Source organism: Callorhinchus milii, unplaced genomic scaffold, assembly GCF_018977255.1.
Source record: "Callorhinchus milii isolate IMCB2004 unplaced genomic scaffold, IMCB_Cmil_1.0 Scaffold3, whole genome shotgun sequence".
Taxonomy (NCBI): domain Eukaryota; kingdom Metazoa; phylum Chordata; class Chondrichthyes; order Chimaeriformes; family Callorhinchidae; genus Callorhinchus; species Callorhinchus milii.
The window spans coordinates 8,217,720-8,241,726 of NW_024704744.1; the positions used below are offsets into that span (position 1 = coordinate 8,217,720).

At 42.4% G+C, this 24,007-nt stretch overlaps 1 protein-coding gene across 1 annotated transcript; it reads right to left on the reverse strand.

The window, feature by feature from the left end:
• Positions 1–661: 661 nt before the first annotated feature.
• Positions 662–22,849, reverse strand: eloal (elongin A, like). The gene is made up of 11 exons (XM_007894060.2): positions 22,796–22,849; positions 22,182–22,238; positions 13,321–13,433; positions 10,332–11,193; positions 9,956–10,061; positions 8,596–8,751; positions 7,478–7,575; positions 6,679–6,859; positions 4,024–4,141; positions 2,832–2,941; positions 662–953 (listed from the first exon to the last, which is right to left on the reverse strand). The coding sequence occupies exons 1-11, from the start codon at positions 22,844–22,846 to the stop codon at positions 892–894; spliced, it is 1,914 nt and encodes a 637-aa protein (XP_007892251.2). The 5' UTR covers positions 22,847–22,849; the 3' UTR covers positions 662–891.
• Positions 22,850–24,007: the final 1,158 nt, after the last annotated feature.

A 24,007-nucleotide genomic window follows, 5' to 3' on the forward strand; every position in this document is an offset into this window, starting at 1 on the left:
ACCACCGGCAACACTTACACTCAGCAAAGTCAACGGCTGAAAGACGACCAAAAGAAGGTTTGGTTTCACAGCTGACAGAATGCGCAGATGGATATTATTATAATAATAATCCTTGCATTTGATATAGCACCTTATCCCATAGTTGAGACGTCTCAAGCGCTTCACAGAATATACTGTAAAGTGAATTGACTGTATATTTTGTAGGCAAAACACAGCAGCCAATTGCGCACAGCAGTGTCCCACAAACAGCTGTGGATTGAAGTGACCAAATTTAAATACATTTAAATTATTACCCCCGGAAATGCGATCCACCAATCGACTAATAACCGGGTTCCTACATACTGCTAGGTAAACAGAGTCTTGTGGAGTAAGGAAACTTGCCCAACATTTCGCCCTGCCGGGAATCGATCCCATGTCCTCTCGCTTGCGAGGCGAGTGCTCTAACCACTGAGCTACAGGACTCAAAGTAGCATGGTGGTTTCATTTCAATAGATGGGCCAAGTGGCCTGTTTCCATGCCATATCACTCTATGTAACTATGTAAATAAAGAAGCTATGGAGCAAAATAGTCTTCAGAATTTATTCTGAACATTGCATAAATGTTGCTTACAGTATATTGTAGCACAATTAATCAGCTTGAAATGAATTCCATTAATCTCCAGTTGGTCTAAACATAACCCATTTTGTTTGAAGTGGAACTCGCCACCAAACACAAAGCAACAAGTGTCAGTTTAAATAACCTGCCCAAAATCCGTTGGGTAGTTTATGGTACAAAATAAATTTTACATCGGAAAATAGTAAGGCTTTCCCGCTTGCTCATCTTCTGTTCAAGTGCTCATTGCATACACATACACCCCTCACACAGACGGTTTCCAGCAGCTATCAAGTAAGCTTATCGTGGCCCAATTCTGTTCTTAAAGGTCCTTAAAGATTTTGCCATCATTGGTGCAATTTCTGAAAGGCAATGCATATTTGTAAGAAAAATGTACCTCGCTACAGGTATCCTGAATATCCAAGTGATACAGACACCATTTATTTCCTTCCAATCAAAAATCTAATGTCATGAAAATGGACCAAATGCTAAGAGTGGAAGTGACTTAATACTGTAAATCTAACAGCTGGATCTTTGTACAACATGAAGTGCCCTATTAGACCATCAAGCCATTTCTTATGTAAGAGTCCAACCTCAGAGTGAAATCTCCGTCTCCTTGCAGAAGGTGTTGAGGATGCAGAACTCACTGCCAGGAGCAAACAGCATCAATGTAATTAAGAGAAAACTCCAAGCATTGAACAGTAAAGAACCTGGTGGTACAGGCCCGATGGGCTGAATAGTTTCTTTCTGCGCTGAATATGTTAATGGCTTCATAGGAATAGCAGCAGGCTATTTGGCCCATCGTGCTTGCTCCAACATTGTATTGGATCATGGCAGCTCTTCATCTTTCCATTCCCATTTCCCCACCTTGTCAACATATTCCTTCATACCTTACTTCACAAGGAGCCATTTAGTTCCATTTTGAAAAAAACATTCTAATTCATCCCTTACCTATGCACCTGTGAGGGAATGCATTCCATATTCAACGTATTTAAAAGGACACTTTAGGAATTTGAACTCAATGAATTAGACACATGAGGTGGAAGGCAATAGCGGGGTATAAGAAGAGGGGAATAGGAAGAGTCATTGGTTTTTTCAAATTGATTTTCTTTTGGTCAGCCGGGTGTCTGACACAGGCGCAAACCCATCACCACGCTTAAGAGTACCCAAACCGAGATTTCCCACCTCCGTGCATCCCACCTACACATGGAAATCCCAGAGATAGATTGTTGGAATGGAATGTGCACTCTCCCCCTGGAGACACGCATCCTGTTTAGCTAATTCTGGAAAGTATTAGGCGCAGGTTGGCAAGAACCAAGGCTTGCAGACCCCAGAGTGCATGTTGGGGTAACTGCTGGAATATAGCCAGTTAAAACCGGCCTTTATTTGAATACTAATTTCCTACCAGATTAGAATTATTGGGAATTTACAAGTTTAAAGACATTTTTTGAAACCTGGATTTTGCCTTTTGCCCAAATTAACACAATAAACAACAATAATTTACATTCAAACCTGCATCACAGCGAGTGAGATTTGCACTTCAACCTTTCAACACCAGTCAACTCCCAGTGCACCACTTATTATTTCAAAAATTAAACTTAGACACAATCATACTGCACACCTATTGAAAGTGTCAGGCATTCTAGAAACTACACTCTGGATTTTATTTGACACAGCTAATCTTAACCTCCCCCAATTCTAATTAATGATATTGTTACATATCTATAAGTCTTAAAGAAATGATGAAGAAATAAAGTAATTATTATTAAAATAAATGGTATCACGACTTTTTGGTCACACTGTATATATTATATACGTTACATTATTGTATTATTAGTGTCTCGGGAGTGCTGTACTGTGTTGGGATTGGATGCTGAGGAAGGAGGGAGAGGTGATAGGTGGAGGTAGGTATTCAGGGATTTTATAATAATACTTGCATTTGATGTAATGCCTTAACACGTCGTTCAGATGTCTCAAACGCCTACCAGAATATTGTAAAGTGAATTGACTGTATATTTATTGGGTGAAACGTGGCAGCCAATTGGCCATGCCAGTGTCCCACAAACAGTTGTGGATTGAATTACCAAATTATTTGTATTACCCCCGGATAATAAGCACTTCACCAATCGACTAACAACTGGGTTCCTACTTACTGCTAGGTAAACAGGAGAGTTTGGAAACTTCCCTAAGGTTTCACCCTGGAATTTAAAGAAAAATATATCAAAACAAGAGTCACTTACTTTTCCCCTGCTTCTTTGAATCAGCTCCCGGATGAGCTGCGTGGTTGCCATCCGGAAAACCACTTCTCCCAACACCCCCGGCCTTTTCCGTGCTCCTGACGGACTTCAACCTGAGCCACAAAGAAATGATTCAGACGCAGCTTAAGAAAAATGGGGAATGAGAGCAACTTCAATTTTTTTTTAACAAAATTGGTTTGTATCAAGGGCACCATCCTTCCAGAATACCAACTCCACTGTCTTCCTATTGCACCACCATGCCATGAGGTGGTGACAATGTGGAATTCACTGCCAGAGCCAAATGGCATCCATGTATCTTAGAGAAAACGTGATGCATAGATGAGAGGGTAGGGGCAGAGAGTTGTAGGAGAGGAAAATAGGAAAGGCGAAGGCTCGTGTGGAGGGTAAGCACTGGCATGGACTGGTTGGGCTGAACGTTTTCATTCCATGTGCACTGCTGAAAGGGTGGTGGAAGCAGATTCAATAATAACTTTAAAAAAAAAAGGGATTTGGATATTTACTTGAAAAGAAAAAAAAAATGCAAGGCTGTCATTAAAGAGCAGAGGAGTGGGATTAGTTGGCAGCTCTTTTAAAAAGCCGGCACGGGCACGATGGGCCGAATGGCCTCCTTCAGTGCTGTAGGATTCTATGATATCACTCTGTTTAATTATGTGTGTATGTGCCACAAGTTCCCTTGCTTTTCCAACTGAGCTGAGAGGAAAATTAGTGGTGTGAACCTACTTGTGGTCACTCTTTGTGCATAGTACTGCACCCCTTCTATCCTCTATTTCGCCCACAAAATACAGTGACTACACTTTACAGTAGATTTAGTGAAGCACTTTGAGACATCTCAAAGACTCTATATCAACCGCAAGGACTATTATTACATAACAACCCACCAGCGCAGGTGGGTCAGGTTATATATTGCGAAGCCAGTGGCTTTCTCCACACTGCAAATGATACGGGTGGAGACACATTATACGGAAGTCAGCCTTGTTGACTTTCTGTGCTTTTAAAAAAAAAAATGGCCAATGTGAAAATGTTGCAATTGTTGTTTCGTAGTTGGAAATTCTCAAGTATTTTTGTAAATACTTGAAATTGGAGCTCGCTGAACGTGAAACTGAAAAGTGTGAAAAATTAATCACACTTCATTTAAAAATTTGTATAGTGCACATCAGATGAGACGAACCCTTACTTGTTCTGGTCGAAGGGAGAACTCTGAGCAGATGTTCCATGTTTCTCCTGTTGCCACCGGCGAGTGTTGTGAGGTCGCTTTGCTGAGGTATTGATGTACGCCAGCTTCACCTGACGACCTGAAGGCAGAATTGCTGCTCAAGTTACCCAAATAACTTCTGCACCCAACCACTGCTATAGACCCCACCTTTTATACACAATCATCCTTGCATTCGCTGTACCACCTATTCGCCCACAAAATATACAGTCAATTCACTTTACAGTATATTCTGTGAAGCGCTTTGAGACGTCTCGAAGGCTTGATAAGGTGCTATATCAAATGCAACGATGATGATTATTATTATTATAAGATTAGGTACTTCTCAAACTGATTTACATTTTATGTAAAGTATAATGCCTATTTTGCCGATGAACACAGCAACCAGTTTGCACAAAGCAATGCCCCACAAACATCAATGATGCGAGTGAGCAACCAATTTTTTTTTTTTAAGAAATCTAGATGATTGTTGGCCAGGACATTTCTTTTTGAATGTCATAGGATCTTTTGCACTGTCCTGAACAGCCAGAAAAGATCTCAGTCTGATCTGCAGGACGGCACATCTGATAATGCAGCCTCTCCCAGTACAGCACTGGAGTGTCAGCCCAGACTATGACCTCAAAATCCTCGCGTGGGGTTTCAACCCACAACTTTCTGATCAGAGAGTCTGATGGTTGTTCCCCTTTTGACACCTATGAAAGGACAATGAAAGTTTAAAGTTAAAATTAAATTGTACGTTTTGATTTCTCAAAGAGTTCAGATTTCTCAAATGATATTGCACTCATGTGGCATTTTACCAAACTGATCAATTAATGCGATATAATACCGTCACTGATCAGTGTCAAATCCAGACGTGTGGGCAGGGCACCTTCTCACAAAATAGAAGTACTCTGTCAAGCTATCATCTAAAATGACAAAATTCTCCCAGAGTTAAATTTAAGAATCTGCAGAGAAAATGTGAAGCCTGTGTGGTTTAGGGATAATATACAGTACTTTAAATTGTCATGGTTACCGGAACAAAAGCAATCTTATACCCATTATTAATTCCCAATGTCTTAAATATTCAGTGGAAGTTATTGATTGGTTCTCCTACAAAATGTAGACACTACACTTAATAGCAAATACTGTAAAGCATTTTCAGACATCCTCCCGACATGATGCAAGTTATTACTGTATTATATTACAATTAGAAAAGTTGGAGAAGGATCCTGGTGTGATTTGTGAGCAATTGCAATCGTAAAGTCAAATATTAAATTGGGTAAAAGCCAGAAGAAAATATTCTAACCTTGTACAGATCACTGGGAAGACCAAATTTGGAATAATCGGGGTGAAGTGTTGTGTTCCCTCAATAATTATCAACCACCAGATGGCAACAAATCCCTCCCAGTATGTGGTTTGTCCCCTTTCCCATCCAGAAGTCCACCTTACTTATTGTCAAGCAAGATTTCATGTTGCAAATTGTAGGCCCTAAAGTGTTTGTTCAGATTAAAAATAACAATTATTTTCCTGGGTTGATCTGTTGAGGAGAGGTAAAAAATTGTACTCTCCCCAACCATCATTTAGGTTAGAATCATTTCTTCTGACTTGTACCCAAGTTAATAGTTGATTAGGTTTGACTATAGGGTTGCAATGAAGGGAAACCATATATTGAAGTTTTCAGAACTAAATAGCCTAGACCCGAGCGATAGTTTCTGCAATTTATTGGAACATTAAGATATTTGGGGGATGAAAGGAGGATTCAACAACCACCCTTTATGTTTGATGTACAGTGCCCTCCCTCTATTATAAACATGATTTTGGGGATCCATAAAATCCCAACTTGAGTTATTGTGAGGTGCAATAGCTTGCTTAACTGCACATAATAATAATCCTTGTATTTGATATAGCACCTTATCAGGTCATTGAGACGTCACAAAGCGCTTCACAGGATATACTGTAAAATGTATTTTTAAAAAATAGCAGCGAGTTGCATACGACAATGTCCTACAAACATGCATGGAGTGATTGACCAATATTATCTGGGGGATTGCCCAGGACATTGGGAGAAACTCTCTTCTCTTTTTGAACAGTGTAATGGGATCTTGAACAGGCAGACAGGACTTTTGTTTAACATTTCATCTGAAGTATGGCACCTCAGACAATGCAACACCTCCTGGTACTGCATCATAGACTACATGATTCCAAGTCCTGGCATGGGGCTTGAACCCACAACCTTCTGACTCAGAGGCGACAGAGCTACTACTGCACCAGGCTGACGCACGAGCACAACGGGACACTGCCTTGCATGAGGGCGGGGGGGGGGGGGGGGGGGAGGGGGGTGCTATATAAATGCAAGTTGTAATTTGTGAGGCAAGTTATAATGGGGCTGCCCTTCGTCAATGTCAAATCTTCCTCCACTTCTGTTCTAACAATGGTCCCCAACCTTGGACACCCACCCCTGATATTAGTGGCCCAGATCTGATCGATGGATCATTACTAATATTAATGATTTTTAACCACAAACAACACCTTGCATTTATACAGTGCCCAGCAGGCAGGATAGGGTCTCGGAGCACTGGTCCTGGACATGATAATGGTCTATAGAGAAAGGAGATCAGCAATGCAATGTGTTTGTCTCACCTCTGGGCTTATTGGCATGTGCTGAACTAATGCTTTGTGTCAACACTTTCAGCCTCCGTTCTCTCTCACTGTAAAGTCTCAAGTACATCTCCCGCCACGATTCATCCTGCAGCAACCGCTTGCTTTTGAAGTATCTTTTGCAGTGCTTCACCCAGAAACAGTCAGTCTCTTCAACAAAGCTCTGCTCAAAACACACAGGAGGTTCAAACAGAATGCCTTAAGTGTGCGCTCAACTTTCTGGATCTCAATTCTTATCGAGCACTTCCAGGCATTGTCAATTTGAATTGTGAAACGCTGTTCGGGAAGGGGCTGGTTTTTTTTTTTTTATTTACAGCTTCACCAAAAGATTCAGCGGGGAAGTTCACTGACTGACGCTGCAACCAGAAATTACATCTGTATAGCGCCTTTCACATCAGGAGGACGTACGAAGGCACTGGACAGCGAGTGGTTGGGATCAGGAGGGGTGGAGGGCGGGGAGGGTAGGGGTAGGAGCTGCACCACAAATTGACAAAGATTAGCAAGTCACAGGTTTATTATTATGATTATTATTATTGAATCCCAAGCTGTACTGAATTAGCTCTGGTTATGGAGGAATAGGGTAATGTATTGGAGCGCTTGACAGGGGTGGGTTTGTGCTCCAAGCAAGGGAGAGGGGGGAGTGGAAAGGTTGGGAATGGGAGGTGGCCACGGATGAGTCTGCAGAGGTAGTGAGACACAAAGACAGGGCTGGCGGGGGTGCGCAAGGCGGACTGGTACAGGACAATAGAAAACAGGGTCTCAGCATCAGGAGTTTCCTCACCGGGTTACAGTCCTCAATGTGATAGAGCTGCTCTGGAGTACAGCGATCAAGCACTGGCTCGAGGATTTCAAACGGCACTCCACCCACTGTGTGAATAGCTGGGGAACACAGAGAAAAGTGGGAAGGATGGCAACACCATAATTTAAACCACTACCAAAACAGATGGTGGACATATTTACCTTCCATCTGCCAGAGTGATAATATAATAATCCTTGCATTTGATATAGCACTTTTCACATCTTCTAGATGTCTCAAAGCGCTTCACAGAATAGACTATAAAGTGAATTGACTGCATATTTGTGGGCGAAATGCGGCAGCCAAATGCGCACAGCAGTGTCCCACAAACAGCCGGGGATGGACATTACCAATTTATCTTTTGGTTTGTTTTTCTTGAGGGATTATTATTAGGCATGTGGAGTAAGGAAACTTGCTCAAGATTTCAACCTGCCGGGAAACGAACCCACATCTCTCGCCTCTCACTTGCCAAGCAAGTTCTTTAACTGCTGAGCTACAGGACCCTCCACTATATCATCACATCTCAAGAAGTCTCAAAGCGCTTCACAGAATATGCTGTAAAGTGAATTGACTATTTTGTGGGTGAAACATGTCAGCCAATTGTGCACGAACAGTATTGGATTGAGTGCCCAATTTTTTTTAAGTAAAGGGATTATTACCACCAGAAAGCAATCCGCCAACCGACTAACAACCAGGTTCCTACTTACTGTTGGGTAAATAGGCGTGTGGAGTAAAGAGACTTGCAATTCAAACCACCACATCAGACGGACGCACAAGGAAGAGAATATGCCTGCATCTCTAAGCGGTCGGTTATGGAGCCCAATTGTCAGAGATTAAGAGCACCTGCTCTACTGGTTAAGGAAAAGATGCCATCCCTTTATATAAATAAAGTCCATGAATGATATTTTGCCATGTTTCTATTCTTTTGAGACTTGTCTTTGACATTAATTAAAAAAAAAGGAAAGTCCCATTTTACTACACAATAAATAATTCTTGTGTTTGATACGACCCCTTTGAAGTCGGGAAGAAGTCTCAGTGTGTTTTTTTTACTGTAATATATGTATTTTGCAGGTGAAGTGTGACTGTATTTTATATATTCTTACAATCAATGTTGTTCTGGAGCACACGAATGCACTGTTCATACAGGGTCATCATCTTGGGCAAGTTAGTAGCTTTCAAGCCAGAATACACTTGCATTTTAGAGTTTAGCCTTTGCCCAGTGAACTCCGTAGATTCACAGGAGGTGTTGAGGGTCGCTGCTGGTACAAAAAGAGGGAAACAAACATCAGTTTCTCCATCAGAAACCTGAGCTGTTTCACAACAGCTTGCGAGTCGTTAGCTCACATTCCTGGAATTAAATGAAAATAAAATGAAGTGTGGAACCACATGAGATGCCTTGCTGAAAGGGTGGGGTGAATCTAGTAAGGAAGTTCCTGCATAATTTACTGCATTTGATTCTGCATTTGCAGAAGATTACAGAACATTTGCATTTGGAATCAGTGCAATTATTTCCATTTGGATCGTGCCATGTGCTCTAGTCTGGGACTAGAGCACACAGTACTAGTCTGCTCCACGGCAACTACAGAGGGACCAAAAAGTTGTGATACCATTACAACAACTTGTACTTATATAGTGCCCTCCATGCAGGGTAGTGACTCAGAGCACTTAAGGCTACAGATTACAATGTCTAAAACATCTTAAAGAAATCATGATTTTTTTGTTGTTTTATTTGATAATAGAGTAGCTTCACGACTAGATCTAGAGTAATTGATGGGAACCTAGAAAGCACATCCACAACGACTTACATGTACATAAGTCCATTCATATGAGGCAACATCTTTCAAAGAGCTTTTATCATGGAGAGTGAGGACAGGACCATAGACAGTAGAATTTAAAAATATATATATATAGGTCAGTCAGGTGTCTAATATATCATTATAGTTAAGAGTATCCAAACCAAGCTGAGAATTCCACGCATCCCACCTACACATGGGAATCCCAGAGATAGATTGCTGGAATAGAATGTGTACTCTCTCCCTGGAGGGAGGCATCCTGTTTACCCAATTCCGGAAAGTATTAGGCGCAGGTTGGCAAGAGCCAAGGCTTGGGAACCCCCACAATGTGCGTTGGGGTAACTGCTGGAGTCTAACCAGCTAAAACCACATAACTTGCCATTGATATCGCTGTCTGGCAAGCTTTCCCGCTGCTTGTCTTGCTGGGATCACCCTACCTGTTAGGGCTTTGGCTTGCAGGGTTAACAGGAGCTGAGTGACTGTAGAAAAGGTAGGTTTTAGCAAGGTTTAAAGACAAATGGAGAGGGAAGGATTTAGACAAGAGAGTTAAGGGTATAGTGGCTAAATGCTTAATTTTTGAGAAACAGATTAAGATCACGACACAGGAAGACTCTTTCAGCAATTCTTTGCTTTTCCATTCAAAGGAGAAAGGACACGGTAATTCACTTACATTTCTTTGTAGGCGATGTTGGTGGGCTGTCAGGGGGCAGAATGGAAAATTCCGGCAGAAATTGAGGTAGTGGGATATCCAGCAAAGCACTAATGTCCATTTTTGCCTAAGGAACGGAATGCAGAAGAAACTCAATGAAAGCTCAGGACAAAAGTTACTATTCAACAAAATTGGACATCATAAAATTCTAACATGTTACATGGCGAGGGCTAACATTAGGGCAAGCATCGGTTTTCCAACCTTCCATTAAATAAAAAAGACTCTACAGCGGAGTGGGGGGAGGGTTACAGGTATACTGGAATCCTGGTTAGCGCACTCGCTATTTCAATCATTTTTGTTAAGAGTTTTTTTTTTTTAAAAAATCAAAAACGTGTACCTTTTTGCTTGGAGTTTCCAGCCAGATATCTTTCCCACGTTGTTCCGCCCTGTATTTTAAATCCCTCTTCCCTTTGTTTCCGCCACTGAGAGATTTCCCAGCCCCATCGTGCTCCCGTTTTGGAGCGTTGCACATTTGGACGTCTTCACACCTCTTTGAGGTCTGGGCTTTCTTGGTTCTCTTCAGGGGCTCCTCATAGTTCAGGTATGACTCGAAAGACGTACGTTGGCTTTCAAATTCATCCTCACTTTGAACTTCAAGTAAATTTCCCTTTTTAACGGACTCTTCAGCCACCTTGGGCACGTTCTTGGACGCATCGGATTTACGCTTCTCTTTATCCTTTGCAGAACGCTTGTGCGTCTTGCTGCGCAGCTTGGAATGCTTCACGGCGGTTGCAGATTTGTTGCTTCGTTTTTCAGCATTTTCACGAGCGTCCTTGTCAGACGGAGCCCTCTCCTGACGGGAGGCGTTGTGGGAAGACGGGGAATTTTCTGCAGGATACTTCTCGTTCTCTTGACGTCTGCCAGTAGACGTTTTATCCTTTCCCACGGATCTACTTTGGTCCTTATGGGAAGAGCCCTTCTTTTTATCCTGAACCTTTCTGGATGACTTTCGATTTCTCTTCTGCGATGCCTCACACCCACTAATCTTCAACTGATCGCCGTTGGCTTCTGGAAGCTGTTGGTGACTTTCAACCATCTCGGTTTTCACTGAAATTTCATTCTCGTTTGAGGCTTTTGGACATTTATTCACTTTTGTTGAGTGCGAGGTCTTTTTGTGACATGAGAGCTCAGGTGACTTGTGCTTGCTTGTCTTCCTGGAATTACGTTGGCTGTTCTTATTCTTATGTTGAGTTTGGGAGCTGATAAAAGGGGAAAAAGATAAACTTTTCTATCCCATAGATTTTTCTTCATAGTTCAACAAATTAAACAGAATATAACAAAGAAATTCAAGTAACGAGACACTTAATTACTCCCTTTGGATGGGACGTTAAACCAAAGTACTGTTAAAGATTCCAAGGCACTATTCAAAAAGAGAAGGGAGATTCTCCTGGTGTCCTGACCAACAATCCTCTAGATAAAATTGGTCTCTTACTTCATAGCTGTGTGGAGGACATTGTTGTGCACAAATTGGTTGTTGCCAAGCCTACAAAATGCACTTGCTATAGTTTACATATATCATATTAAGTGCTTTGAGATGTACCCCCGATGTGATAGGCACTGTATCAAATGTAAGGATATTATTAAAACCAATTGTACATCCTAAATTATAATAATGCACTACTTGCATTTTGCATTTCATATACCATTTCATAACCGTCCTTCATGTCAGGAGGACATCTCAAGGAGCTTCACAGGATTTAATGTAAAGTATAGTGGCAGTATATAGTGTAGGCATAGTCCCAAACTAAAAAAATCTGAAATTACAATAACTCTGCTTATGAAAATAAACAAAAAACTGTATTATTCTGCTAACTCTGCAAGCCCTAATGGGGAGGGTGGTCCTAGCTAGACAAGCAAGGGAGAGCTTACCATTTAATGCTTTCAATGGGAAACAATGTGGTTTTAGCTGCTTAAACCCAACGCACACTCTGGGGTCCCCAAGCTTTGGCTCTTACCAACCTATGGACCCAGATTCTGCATTGTGCTCTGGGATGCTACACTTTTTTTGATATAGCACTTTTCATGTCTTCTAGACGTCTCGAAGCGCTTCACAGAATATGCTGTAAAGTGAATTGACTGTATATTTGTGGGCGTGCCCTGCGTGAGGAGCGCAGTTGTTGCTTTCGATCTCCCTGCTTTCCACCCCCCCCCTCGCCCTCCACCACCTCGGGTCTGTAACTCTGTATGTCCAGCGCCTTGGGACGTCCTCCGACATGAAAGGCCCAAACAAATGTAATTTTGTTGCTGTTGATGCACAGTATCTGAATGTGCAACCTACCCTACTCATAAGTTTGGTTGCACATCATGGCACTACATTTCACCCATATAATACAGTCAATCCACTTTACAGTGTATCCTGTGAAGCGCTTTGAGATGTTAACCCAGCGCAGGTGGGTTAGGTTATATGTTGTGAGGCTAGTGGCTTTCTCCACACTGCAAATGACGTGGGCAGCGACACCATATACAGAAGACAGCCTTGTTGGCTTTCTGTGTAAAAAAAATTGGCCAACTTCCAGTCATTGAGTCATCACAGCAAATGGGGAAGCAGGACAAATGATCGAGCCTTGTCATTGACACCTACTATGTTAATGACAGGTTAACCAACAGGGTCTACCATGTACAGTCTGAAGTCAATTTCCCTCAGCAAGAATCCTTTGGCAGGTAGTAATGCAGATCAGTATTAGCACTGGAACCAGTAGGAAAATACCCCCTTAAATCACGCCTCCCTTAGTCTTGCAGTTGCACCTCTTGGTGTGGGCTGGAAGGGAGTTGAACAGTTCTACAGTTTTCTCCTCAAACAAGTTAAAAGATTAAAACATGCAACTAATTCAGACAGGTAGATTCCTGTGAATTTCTGATCATTCAACAGTCATTCAAGTACAGAAAATAGACAACACCCTTTTCTCCATTGCATTGAAATTAAAAATCCATTCTGCGTTAGTTCCTCACCTAGACTTGTGCTGAATTGCATTGAAGGATTATTAAAGGCTTATGCCCATCACTCTAGTTGGAGCATGTATAATAATCCTTGCATTTGATGTAGCTCCTGGTCACGTTTTTCAGACAACTCAAAGCACTTCACAGAATATACTGTAAAGTGAATTGACCGTATATTTTGTCTTTAAAAAAGGGATTATTACACCCAGAAAAATGATCCACCAATCGACTAACAACCAGGTTCCTACTGCTAGGTAACAGAGGTGTGTGGACTAAGGAAACTTACCTAATGTTTTGCCCTGCCCAAGAATCAAACCCGGGTCCTCTTGCTTGCAAGGCGAATGCTCTAACCAATATGCTACAGGACTCCAGGCTACAGGAGTACCTACCTGGGTATTTCCTGAGGAACTAATGTTTTCCAGTGGGATATCAAGTCTTTGGCAACATCACCAACAGTATTATCTTTTCTGAATTTATTCACTGTTTTCCCTATTCCCGTTTCCTATAAAACAAGAATAAAGGAATTGTAAAGCAGGGGAATGCAACATTTTTTACATTAAAAACACAACAGTTTGAAGAGAAGGAATAGAAAATGATTGTTTTTTTTGGGGGGAGGGCTGGGGGATATAGCTGGAAAACTTCACATCCCATCTCTCCCACAGGCAGCAAAGTGAAATCAGTTCCAATGGCTGAGTGAATGCGGAGTGTTAATACCCGACCACCTGCAAAATATACAGTCACTACACTTCACAGTGAAATCCTGTGAGGCATTTCAAGACGTCCCCTCCTAATGTGAAAGGCGCCATATTAAGTGCAAGGCTTATTCTTAGTCATATTTCTTGCTCTTTGTTGCACTCCCTGAGGTGAGAGGACATTAACAATTTACAGATTACTTCACTATTGATCGAGCACCGTCATATCACTGGCTAGGATTTATGGATCCCAGTATTTATGGATAATGTTATAACAGGGTGTACAACAGGGTCTTTCTTATACAGTGGAGCTTGTCTGAAGTCAGTGTACAATCAGCAAGAGCAAGAATCAATCATCAGCAAGTAGTAAGTCAGTTAACGGCATTAAGAATGTCTCAAAGCATAGCTGACTGGGAGGCCAAGCTGGGGGGAAAAAGTGATCGAAAACATGGTTCAAGAGCTAGGATACAAGGCAGATTTTAAGGGGGAGAAGCAAAGCGAAGGGACTCTGCAGTGATGCTCCAAAGAGTGGTTCACCCACTGATCGTGGGGTTGTTCAGGTGGGGCACACCAAACAGACTGACGTTTGCTGAGCGGAAGGAGCAGCCGGGGCAGTGCATCACAGAGGTAGGGTGGGGAGGTGGCAACGAGGTGCCATTTGCATGCGAGGACAAGAATCTTGAACTCAATCCACTGAGGGAGAGGCAGTGGAGCCGAGCAACAACAGTGAAGATGGGCTCGTAAGAGCCTAGTGCTGGAGAGGACACAGTCTGCAGAGCTCTTCATATCAACAACAACAACAAGATTCCATTTATAGAGTGCCTTTCACGTCGGGAGGACGTCCCAAGGCGCTGGTCAGTCTGTGGAAGGAGGAGCTGGGGAATCTGGCGAGCAGGACGATTAAGCAAATCAAACCACAAGGTAAGGCGCTGATGAGGGCTTCAGTGGCCTGAGAGAGATGCACTCTTAGAGGCATTTAGAGCATTGCCTCTATCAGTTCTGTAGCTTAGTGGCTTGATAACTCACCTCGCAAGCGAGAGGACCTGGTTTGATTCCCAGGCAGGGCGAAATATTGGACAAGTTTCCTTACCGAACAGTAAGTTGTTAGCCAATTGGCAGATCGCTTTTCCGGGGGTAATAACCCCATCAAAATAAACAAATAATAATAATATGGTCACTCAATCCACGACTGTTTGTGGGACACTGCTATACACGATTGGCTGCTGCATTTCACCCACAATATAGTCAATTCACTTGACAGTATATTCTGTGGGACATCTCGAAGATGTAATAAGGCGCTATATCAAATGTAAGGATTATTACCACTGTTTTAAAATTTAAGTTTTGCAATTTAAAGGATTGCAAAGTGGCTTTGATTTGGTCACGAAAAACTAAAATTCCCTGAGAAAGGAAGATCTAGAATTTTATTTTGAAAAGTGTAAGTGGATCTCTGTCATACTATCCAAGTATATTCATAGAATAGGAATGCCTTGGGCTATAGTCCAAGCTCCTGTGTCATGTGAAGGGTATCTATGCAGGTATCAGTTTGAGAACAAACTAATAGTTTTGAGCCATAGCCTTTATGGATACAATCCTTTTTGTAACCTTGCAACCATATTCGCACCCTTATGACCCTCTTCTCATTTGTATCGTACCCATGAATACACCAGTTGACCTAGTAGTTCAGCCTCTCAGCCACCTCCTCTTGAAGAAACAAGTCATTCTCCTTCACTAGAAATAACAGCATATAGGACTGGCTAATGAGTCTAAGACTGTGCCAGTTCATCCAATTGAGCCAACTAATCTAATCCCAAATTCTTTCTCCAAACCTTTTTTTAATATAATATTCTCATTTTTCAAATGTTTGCGATGTCTTCCTGACGTGAAAGGCGCTATACAAATGTAATCTGCTGTTGACCTAATTCTATTTTAAATATTACTATGATCTCATCTTCAATTACAACAACAACAACAACAAGATTCCATTTACAGAGCGCCTTTCACGTCAGGAGGACGTCCCAAGGCGCTGCACAGTTGGGTCATGACCCGAGCAGGGGGGAAATGGTCAGGGTGAGGGAGGGAAGGGAGGGAGCGAGGAGGGGGGAAATGGTCAGGGTGAGGGGAGGAAGGGAGGGAGCGAGGAGGGGGGAAATGGTCAGGGTGAGGGAGGGAAGGGAGGGAGCGAGGAGGGGAAGAGAGTCGAGAGGGGAGCTGAAGGCACGGTCAAAGAGAAAGGTTTTGAGACCGGCCTTGAAGGAGGAAAGGGAGGAAGCAAGGCGAAGGCACTGGGGGATGGAGTTCCAGAGCCTGGGGCTGAGAGGCTGAAGGCCCGACCACCGATAGTAGGGCGGTTGGGGCGGGGGACGTGGAGCAGACCGGAGCCAGAGGAACGGAGGGTACGGGTAGGTAGGTAGGGGATAGTAGGTTGGAGAGGTAGGAGGGAGCGAGGCCGTGAATGGCCTTGTAGGTGAGGATGAGGATCTTGAAATCAATCCTCTGGGGGATGGGGAGCCAGTGGAGGCGAGCGAGGGTGGGAGTGATGTGGTCCCGAAGCCTGGTGCGGGACAGTACACGAGCTGCAGAGTTCTGAATGACCTGCAGCTTGTGGAGGGAGGTGGCGGGAAGGCCGGCGAGGAGAGAGTTCCCATAGTCCAGCCTTGAGGTGACAAAGGCGTGGACCAGGGTTTCAGCAGCGTGAGGGGTGAGGTAGTGCCGTAGTCTGGCGATGTTCCGGAGGTGATGGAAGGCGGTGCCAGTTGTGGTGCGGATGTGAGGGAGAAAGGACAGCTCAGGGTCGAACAAAACGCCGAGGTTCCTGACTGGCTTTGAGAGGTGGAGAGTGCAGCCTTGGATGCTGATGGTGTCAGCGCCTGAGGTGCTTAAATTAGCCCCTTTGTGGCAAATCATTCCATAGGAACCTTAGAAAAGGTGTAGTTTATTCAGCCCATCACGTCTGTTCCACCATTCTATCAGATCCTGTCTGATCTGTACCTCAACTTACCTTTACCATCCTTTGCTCCATATCCCTTGATACCCTGACCTAATAAAAATCTATTCACTTCAGTCTTGAAAATGCTGTATTCCGTTAACAGCCCATTTATTCTGCCCTGTACCAAGGATTTAGTAAAAAAATTCAAGCTCTTCAAATCTTTCCTAGAACTTGTGGAAAACAGTGGAGAGTGTAATTCCTGTGTAGACTGTCAAACAACAGTGCTACTTTAATAATGTGAGAAAAGGAACCGAGGGTGCAGTTCTAGACAATGACTATAAGTAAATAATAATCATCCTTGCATTAGATATAGCGCCTTATCAGGTCTTTGAGATGGTCACAAAGTGCTTCACAGAATATACTGTAAACTGAATTGACTGTACATTTTGTGGGCGAAACCCACAACCTTATATACCTTTCGCATAAAAACAAAGTAGCATGGAGAGTTTACTTGATTCCAACATTCCTTTGCCAGCTCATCTCCAAGGAGACACCACCTTGCATTCCCACCCCCCACAGTAAAATAGTCAACTGCTGCAGGACGCCACCCTGCGTGAGGGAAGTTATATAAATGTAAGTTGTTGTTAGTCACTAATCGGTCATTTGACATCCAACAGATTTAAGACCTCACCAGAACCACAGAAATTTACAGCACAGAAGGAGGTCATTCTGCCAATCGTGTTTGTGTTGACTCCCTCAAGAGCAATCCTTTCGGTCCCATTTACCTGTCCTTTCTCCAAACCTCTGTAGCTGATTCATTAAGGTAAATGTCCGTTTCCTTTTGAAGGCCAATATGGATTGTGCCTCAACCATCGTTCCCAGCAGGGCATTCAATATCCTAACTACTGTGCTTGAAAAGAAATTCCCCTAACCTGCTCATTTGCTTGTTTACTAACCATCTTAAATTGATGCCATCTAATTACTGACTCACTGACCAGTGGGGGGAAAAAAATCTCCCTACTGGCTCTATCAAAACCTTTCATAATTGTGTTAGGGCACATCTCAACCTTCTCTGTTCTAGGAGAAAATGTCCCAGTTCCTCCAGTCACAGACTCTAGGTGCTGGAGTAAGGCCATCCAGCTGTTGTAGTAAGCGTCAGAGATGTAATTTGATTTGTATAGTTTGCGCAACAATTTTTTTAAAAACAAAATTGGTGAAAGGGGAGGAAATGGCACAACAAAAAACAAATACAAAGCAGCCTAGTTACAGAAAACAGGTCAGAGCAAACAAACAAGAAATCAAAGAAACCAGTTCCGTATTACCTGAACTAGAAAAGGGCTGGTCATACAGTACAGAGAGATGAAAGGGACACAGAAGAAAACTGGCATATAAAGTTACACACACGTGGTCTTAATAGCACACTACAATCTGTAGAGACAAAGCCAAGTACTCCACTATTGTACAGTACAATTATTCAATGCATTTATTGAATGCAAATTTAAACGTTTACGTTGGTTTAAAAATATAAAGCTGCATTGTGTACCAATGCACAATGAGTCCTGTAGTTCAGTGGCTAGAGCACTTGCTTTGCAAGTGAGAGACCTGGGTTCAATTCCTGGCAGGTGAAACCTTGGGCAAGTTTCCTTACTCCACATGCCTGATAATAATCCCTCAAGAAAAAAAACAATAATAAATTGGTCATTTCAACCCACGACTGTTTGTTGGACACTGCTGTGCGCAATTGGATGCTGCGTTTTGCCCACAAATATACAGTCAATTCACTTTACAGTATATTCTGTGAAGCGCTTTGAGACGTCTAGAAGACGTGAAAAGCGCTATATCAAATGCAAGGATTATTATTATTTATAAGAATTAGAGGAGTAGGCCATTTGGCCCCTCGAACCTGCCCCGCCATTTGATAAGATCATGGCTGATCTTCTGACCTAACTCTAATTACCTGCCCTATCCCCATATCCCCTAATCCCTCTATTTTTTAAAAATCTATCAGTTTCAGCCTTGAAGATGTTCAAGGACTGAGCATCTACAGCCTCCTGGGGTAGTGAATGCCATACTCTGTTTTCTACCTGTTAGCCACTCTTCAATCCATGCTAATATGTTCCCATTAATCCCGTGGGCCTTAACCTTGTGTGGCACTTTGTCAAATGCCTTTTTAAAATCTAAATAAACTACATCTACTGGTTCCCCCCTATCTAACCTGCTAGATACATCTTCAAAAAACTCTAAAAGATTAGTTAAGCATGACTTCCCTGTTGTAAAGCCAAGTTGACTCTGCCTAATCTTGTTATGGTCTTCCAAGAATCCCATAACAACATCTTTAATTAAGGACTCAAGAATTTTCCCTACCACTGATGTCAGACTAACTGGTCTATAGTTCCCCATCTTTTCTCTCCCACCCTTCTTAAATAGTGGTGTTACGTTTGCAATCTTCCAATAAATGGGAACCGTTCCAGAATCCAGAGAATTTTGGAAGATCAAAGACAAGCCATGCCAATGGGTTTAAGGTCATAGAAAAGTGACACAGCCATTTCTGGTTAATTTGGTTTCGGTCAGCCAGGTGTTTGTCACAATGCTCCTTACGTGAAGGACGCTATAAAAATGTATGTTGTTGTAACTAAAGTGTCCAACACCCTTATAAAATAACTTAGCGCTCTCAGCAGGGCATTCGATATCCTAACTACTGTGCTTGAAAAGAAATTCCCCTAACCTCCCCATTTGCTCGTTTACTAACCATCTGGTGATGACAATGTAAATTCTCAGCCATTCACACCCGATTATCTACACACAAAACTCAGTTGTACCAGTCTTTTATATTCCAAGTCACATCTCCACCCTTCCCTTGAGATTGCACAATAGCATCTCAGTTGCTTACTCAAGTGCTGATGCGAGATGTGATGTGCAATCTTTTCCCACACTCTGGTTTCAAGACACACACTGATTACCAGTTCCAGATTCCTAAACCTCCTCTCAGCAAACACTGGAATCCCGTTCTGCAAGATGTTTTATGTTTGCCATCGGGTCCTAAAGCTAATTTTTGTTTGCATCCGTATAAACATCAGCCTTGTGTAACCTGCTTATTTATTTGTGTGTCAGCCTTGATCAGTTGGGTAGTACTCTCACTTCTAGGTCAGAAGCTTGTGGGTTCATGTTAGGACTTTTGAACTCTGAGTTGTTCTGATCTGAAATGCATTGCCTGAAAGGGTGGTGGAAGCCAATTCGATAACAACTTTTAAGAGAGAAGTACATAATTATATGGGTAGGATAAGTTTGCAGGGAGTGGAAAGAGTGGGATTGATTTGGGTAGCTCTTTTCAAATAGACTGCACAGACACGATGGACCGAATGGCCTCCTTCTGTCTGCAGCATCTGCAGTATTTTGTGTTTTGGCATCTTTCTGTGCTGTATAATTCTATGATAGTCTCGGCTGACATTCTGTATAATTCTATGATAGTCTCGGCTGACATTCTGTATAATTCTATGATAGTCTCGGCTGACATTCTGTATAATTCTATGATAGTCTCGGCTGACATTCTAACACAGTGCTGGGGGAGTGCTGCATTGTCAAAGGTGCTATTGTTTGAATGAGGCATCAACATGAGGTCTTTTCTGCTTGTTCAGATAGATGTTAAAGATCCCTGGAAAACAAAAAAACTGGAAAACCATAGGGACTTTGTGCCAAACACATTTGGTCATTCACTTAATGGCTGTTTGTGAGACATTGCTGTGTGCAAAACTGGTTTCTGCGTTCACCTATAAAATAGTCCCTGCACTTTACAGTAACATCTTGTGAAGATCTTTGAGATATCCTCCTGTCATGAAAGCATTATATCAAATGTAAGCATTATTATTTAGAGATAAAGGTGGTTAGTTTGATATTTTCAAACTAGCTTTTATTTGCAAACCATATAACTGAACAATAATAATAATAATCCATGCATTTGATATAGCGCTTTTCACGTCGGGAGGACGTCCCAAAGCGCTTCACAGAACACACTGTAAAGTGAATTGACTGTATATTTGTGGGCGAACACGGCAGCCAATTGCACACAGCAATGTCCCACAAACAGTCGTAGATTGAAAATGACCAATTTAATTATTGTTTTTGATTTTTTGGAGGGACTATTATTTGGCGTGTGGAGTAAGGAAACTTGCCCAAGGTTTCGCCCTCTGCCTGAAACTGAACTCAGGTCTCTCACTTGCAAAGCGAGTGCTCTAACCACTGAGCTACAGGACTCCACAATCCAAAAGTGTTAACTCAATTCCCATCAACCCAAAGAGAATGCCAGAAATTCATAGGTGGGGATAATAGATTACAATTGCATTAAAACAAAATTCAACATACAGTGCCACTCAACAAAGTATGTTACATTGCAACCCAAGGGTAGAGTATGATGAACAGCAACAATTTGAATTTATATAGCACCCCTCATGCAAGATAGCATCCCAGTGAGCTTAAATGATCAAATCATCCAAGTTGTGCTCAATTTTTTTTTAACATTATTTTCTATGAAGCACTTACTGTAAGATTTTTTTCCCTTTATTCTAACTGCTGGTAATCAGTCATTTAAAAAAAAAATTAACTTCAGGATGTGGATGACGCTGGCAGGAGTTGGGAGATCAGTCACTCAAACTATTGCTGTGATCTTATAATCAGTCACTGTGTTGTTATGACCAACCCAAGTAAGCTTCTCATCAATGGCAAGGTCCCTAGTCCCCATCCCAACCAGAATGTTGATGGTGGGAGACTTGGCAATGGCTGTGCCATGAGCAGTCATGGGGCAGGTGACTGGGTTCTCTCTTGTTGGAGATGGGCATTGCAACAACAACAAGATTACATTTGTATAGCGCCTTTCATGTCGGGAGGACGTCCCAAGGCGCTGGACAGTGTACAGCATTTCAGATCTGAGCTGGGGCCAGGGAGGGAGAAGGGAGGGGAGGGGAAGGGGGGTGGCCGATGGCATGGTCGAAGAGGAGGGTCTTGAGGCTGGACTTGAAGGAGGCTAAGGAGGGGGTGAGGTGGAGTGATTGGGGGGATGGAATTCCAGAGGTTGGGGGTAGAGTGGCTGAAGGCTCTCCCGCCAATGGTGGAGTAGGTGGGTCGAGGAACGTGGAGCAGGCCTTCCGGTGTGAAAAACTGCCTCCTGATTACACCCGACTGCACAGCTCCTCCTTACACAAGCTACAGACGAACCAAAGCTCTGCAGCCCGTGTCCTTTCCCATAACAGGCTCTGCGAGCTATACCGTCACTTCACTTTACAGTATATTCTGTGAAACGCTTTGAGACGTCTCGAAGATATGATAAGGCACTATATCAAACGCAAGGATTATTATTATATTGTCGCCCGGCTCCATTGGCTCCCCGTTTCCAGGGGATTGAGTTCAAGATCCTTCTCATTTTTAAATCCCTCCATGATCTTGCCCCACCCTACCTCTGTAACCTTCAAATCGTATCAACTCTCCGACTCGCTTTCAAGACAGCACTGTCGGTCATTTTTTCCCAGCCCCACCTCCCCTCCTGCTCTTAGCCTGGGTGCCAAGCCAGAATTTTGGGACACCCTCCTGTTGTGAAAGGCACTGTGTATAGATGTAAATTTGTATTGCTTAGGCTTACCATCAAGATGTCTATGGTGATATTTAACTCTTGCAATCGCTTGAAGACCTTCAGAACCTAGAAGAGATGAACAAATATAGCGTCTTAAAAGAAATCCATAAAAGAGGTTTTACTACAATGCAAATCTGAATAAATTGAAACCAGTGTAATGACCCTTTGGAGCACGACTTATGAAATGGAGACTCGTAAGGTGAAAATGTAAAGATTTTTTAAACAAGTGTAACAATGCTTCCACAGGAGAATCCTTCAGATTACAAACATTTCCTTCCAATTATTTAACAATTCACGATGAGGAATTGTGTAAAAAGGGTTGAAATTCTGAAACACAACTCTCTCTCTGTCTCTTTCTCTCTGGTTCCTTTAGCTTCAGGGGACAATCAATAATCAGGAAGCACCACAGTGATAAATAGTAGTCAATGAAATGAAATTGAAGGTGTAATATTTTAGTGAGCCAAGCACCATGTATAGCCAATGACTCCCTGAAACTGCTGAGCCTGCAATGAGCTCAGTGCCTATCTATGGGAATGCGAGATTGGCCTACTCCATTTACCGTACACTATAAATGGGCAACACAAGACGACAGCAGTAACCCGGGCTGCAGAAAATAGCCTGACCTCCCTGCTATCACCAGAGACAGCCTCGGCTCTGATCACTTGCAAGAGCATATCCCCGACAGATGCAGCGGAGAGGTTGTGCAACCTCATTATTAGTCAAGTTCACAGCTCAAAGAAGCAGGAGACCAAGAATTAAAGTCGGATAATAACAAATAATCCTTTGCAATTGATGTAGCGCCTTATCACGTCGTTGAGACGTATCAAAGCACTTCACAGGATAGATGTGAAGTGTATTTGACTGTGTATTTTGTGGGCGGTACTGACATACCGTCTGTCATTTTGTATTCACCAAAATGTTATTTTTCATTACAATTCATTGCTTTGAACATCATGCCAAAAATAACAAATTAACCTCGTCAGTCTGGTTCAGATAACAGTACTGTCCTCTGAAGGCTATGGGTTCAAGCCCTAACAAGTTTTATTTGGAAGCCTTTTCCCACAGTCCTGGCTTCCGAATTAAGATTGAATTTAAGATGTGTACAATCTTAATTGATTTAAGACAAAAGTGTCAAAGAACCGGTAGAATTTCAGGGCCTCCAGTGAGCATTAAAACTGGACAGACAGTATCCACTGACTTTACTCTGCTGCCTTCTATTTTAATCTCCCCTCCAATAACAGAATTTTGCTCCAGACGCTCTCATCTTAAGTATTGTTCTCTCAGACTCTGTATGGTCCTAAATTAGAACTCCTGTATTGGTTTTAATCTGTAGTAATTTTATTTACGAGCGATTTGTTTAAAAAAAACACGAGCTCCAATAAACTATTATCAGCATGCTGTGCAGACGTGCACGCATTGTGCTGACGAGATCGAGTAAGGCAGTCTGAACCGGCTGACATATCTGCAGAACATTCAGCACCATGTGTTATTACAGGGATCAGAGCAAAATTCCAGTGACAAAAGTTTAGTAAGTGTGGATACTTGGTGCGTGTTTGTGCATTTCTCACAAATTTGGTGAATTGACAGGAAGACACAACAACATGGCAAGACTTTAATTCACTGGGATTAAAGGACTATAATTATTTTTGAAATCAGTAACTAGCAATATAGTGTCAATGCAGATGCCAACTCTGGGGTACAAGGTTAATGATCACAGCAAACTTCAAAGTTTGTGACGACACTCTGCATTGCGCTGGCAGGCATTTATGTTCTTATTCATAGCAGGAATAGATGAAAATATTTGCACATGACAATGCTCCATAGTTAAAGCAAAT

What these genes read in the sequence shown, in the direction of transcription:
- eloal (XM_007894060.2), bottom strand. Translation starts at nt 22,846, where the DNA reads ATGCTCTTGCAAGTGATCAGAGCCGAGGCTGTCTCTGGTGATAGCAGG. An exon ending in TCACCATAGACATCTTGATG is followed by an intron (nt 13,434 to 22,181) that starts GTAAGCCTAAGC and finishes CTTGTTTTATAG; the next exon opens with GAAACGGGAATAGGGAAAAC. An exon ending in TGGAAACTCCAAGCAAAAAG is followed by an intron (nt 10,062 to 10,331) that starts GTACACGTTTTT and finishes TCCGTTCCTTAG; the next exon opens with GCAAAAATGGACATTAGTGC.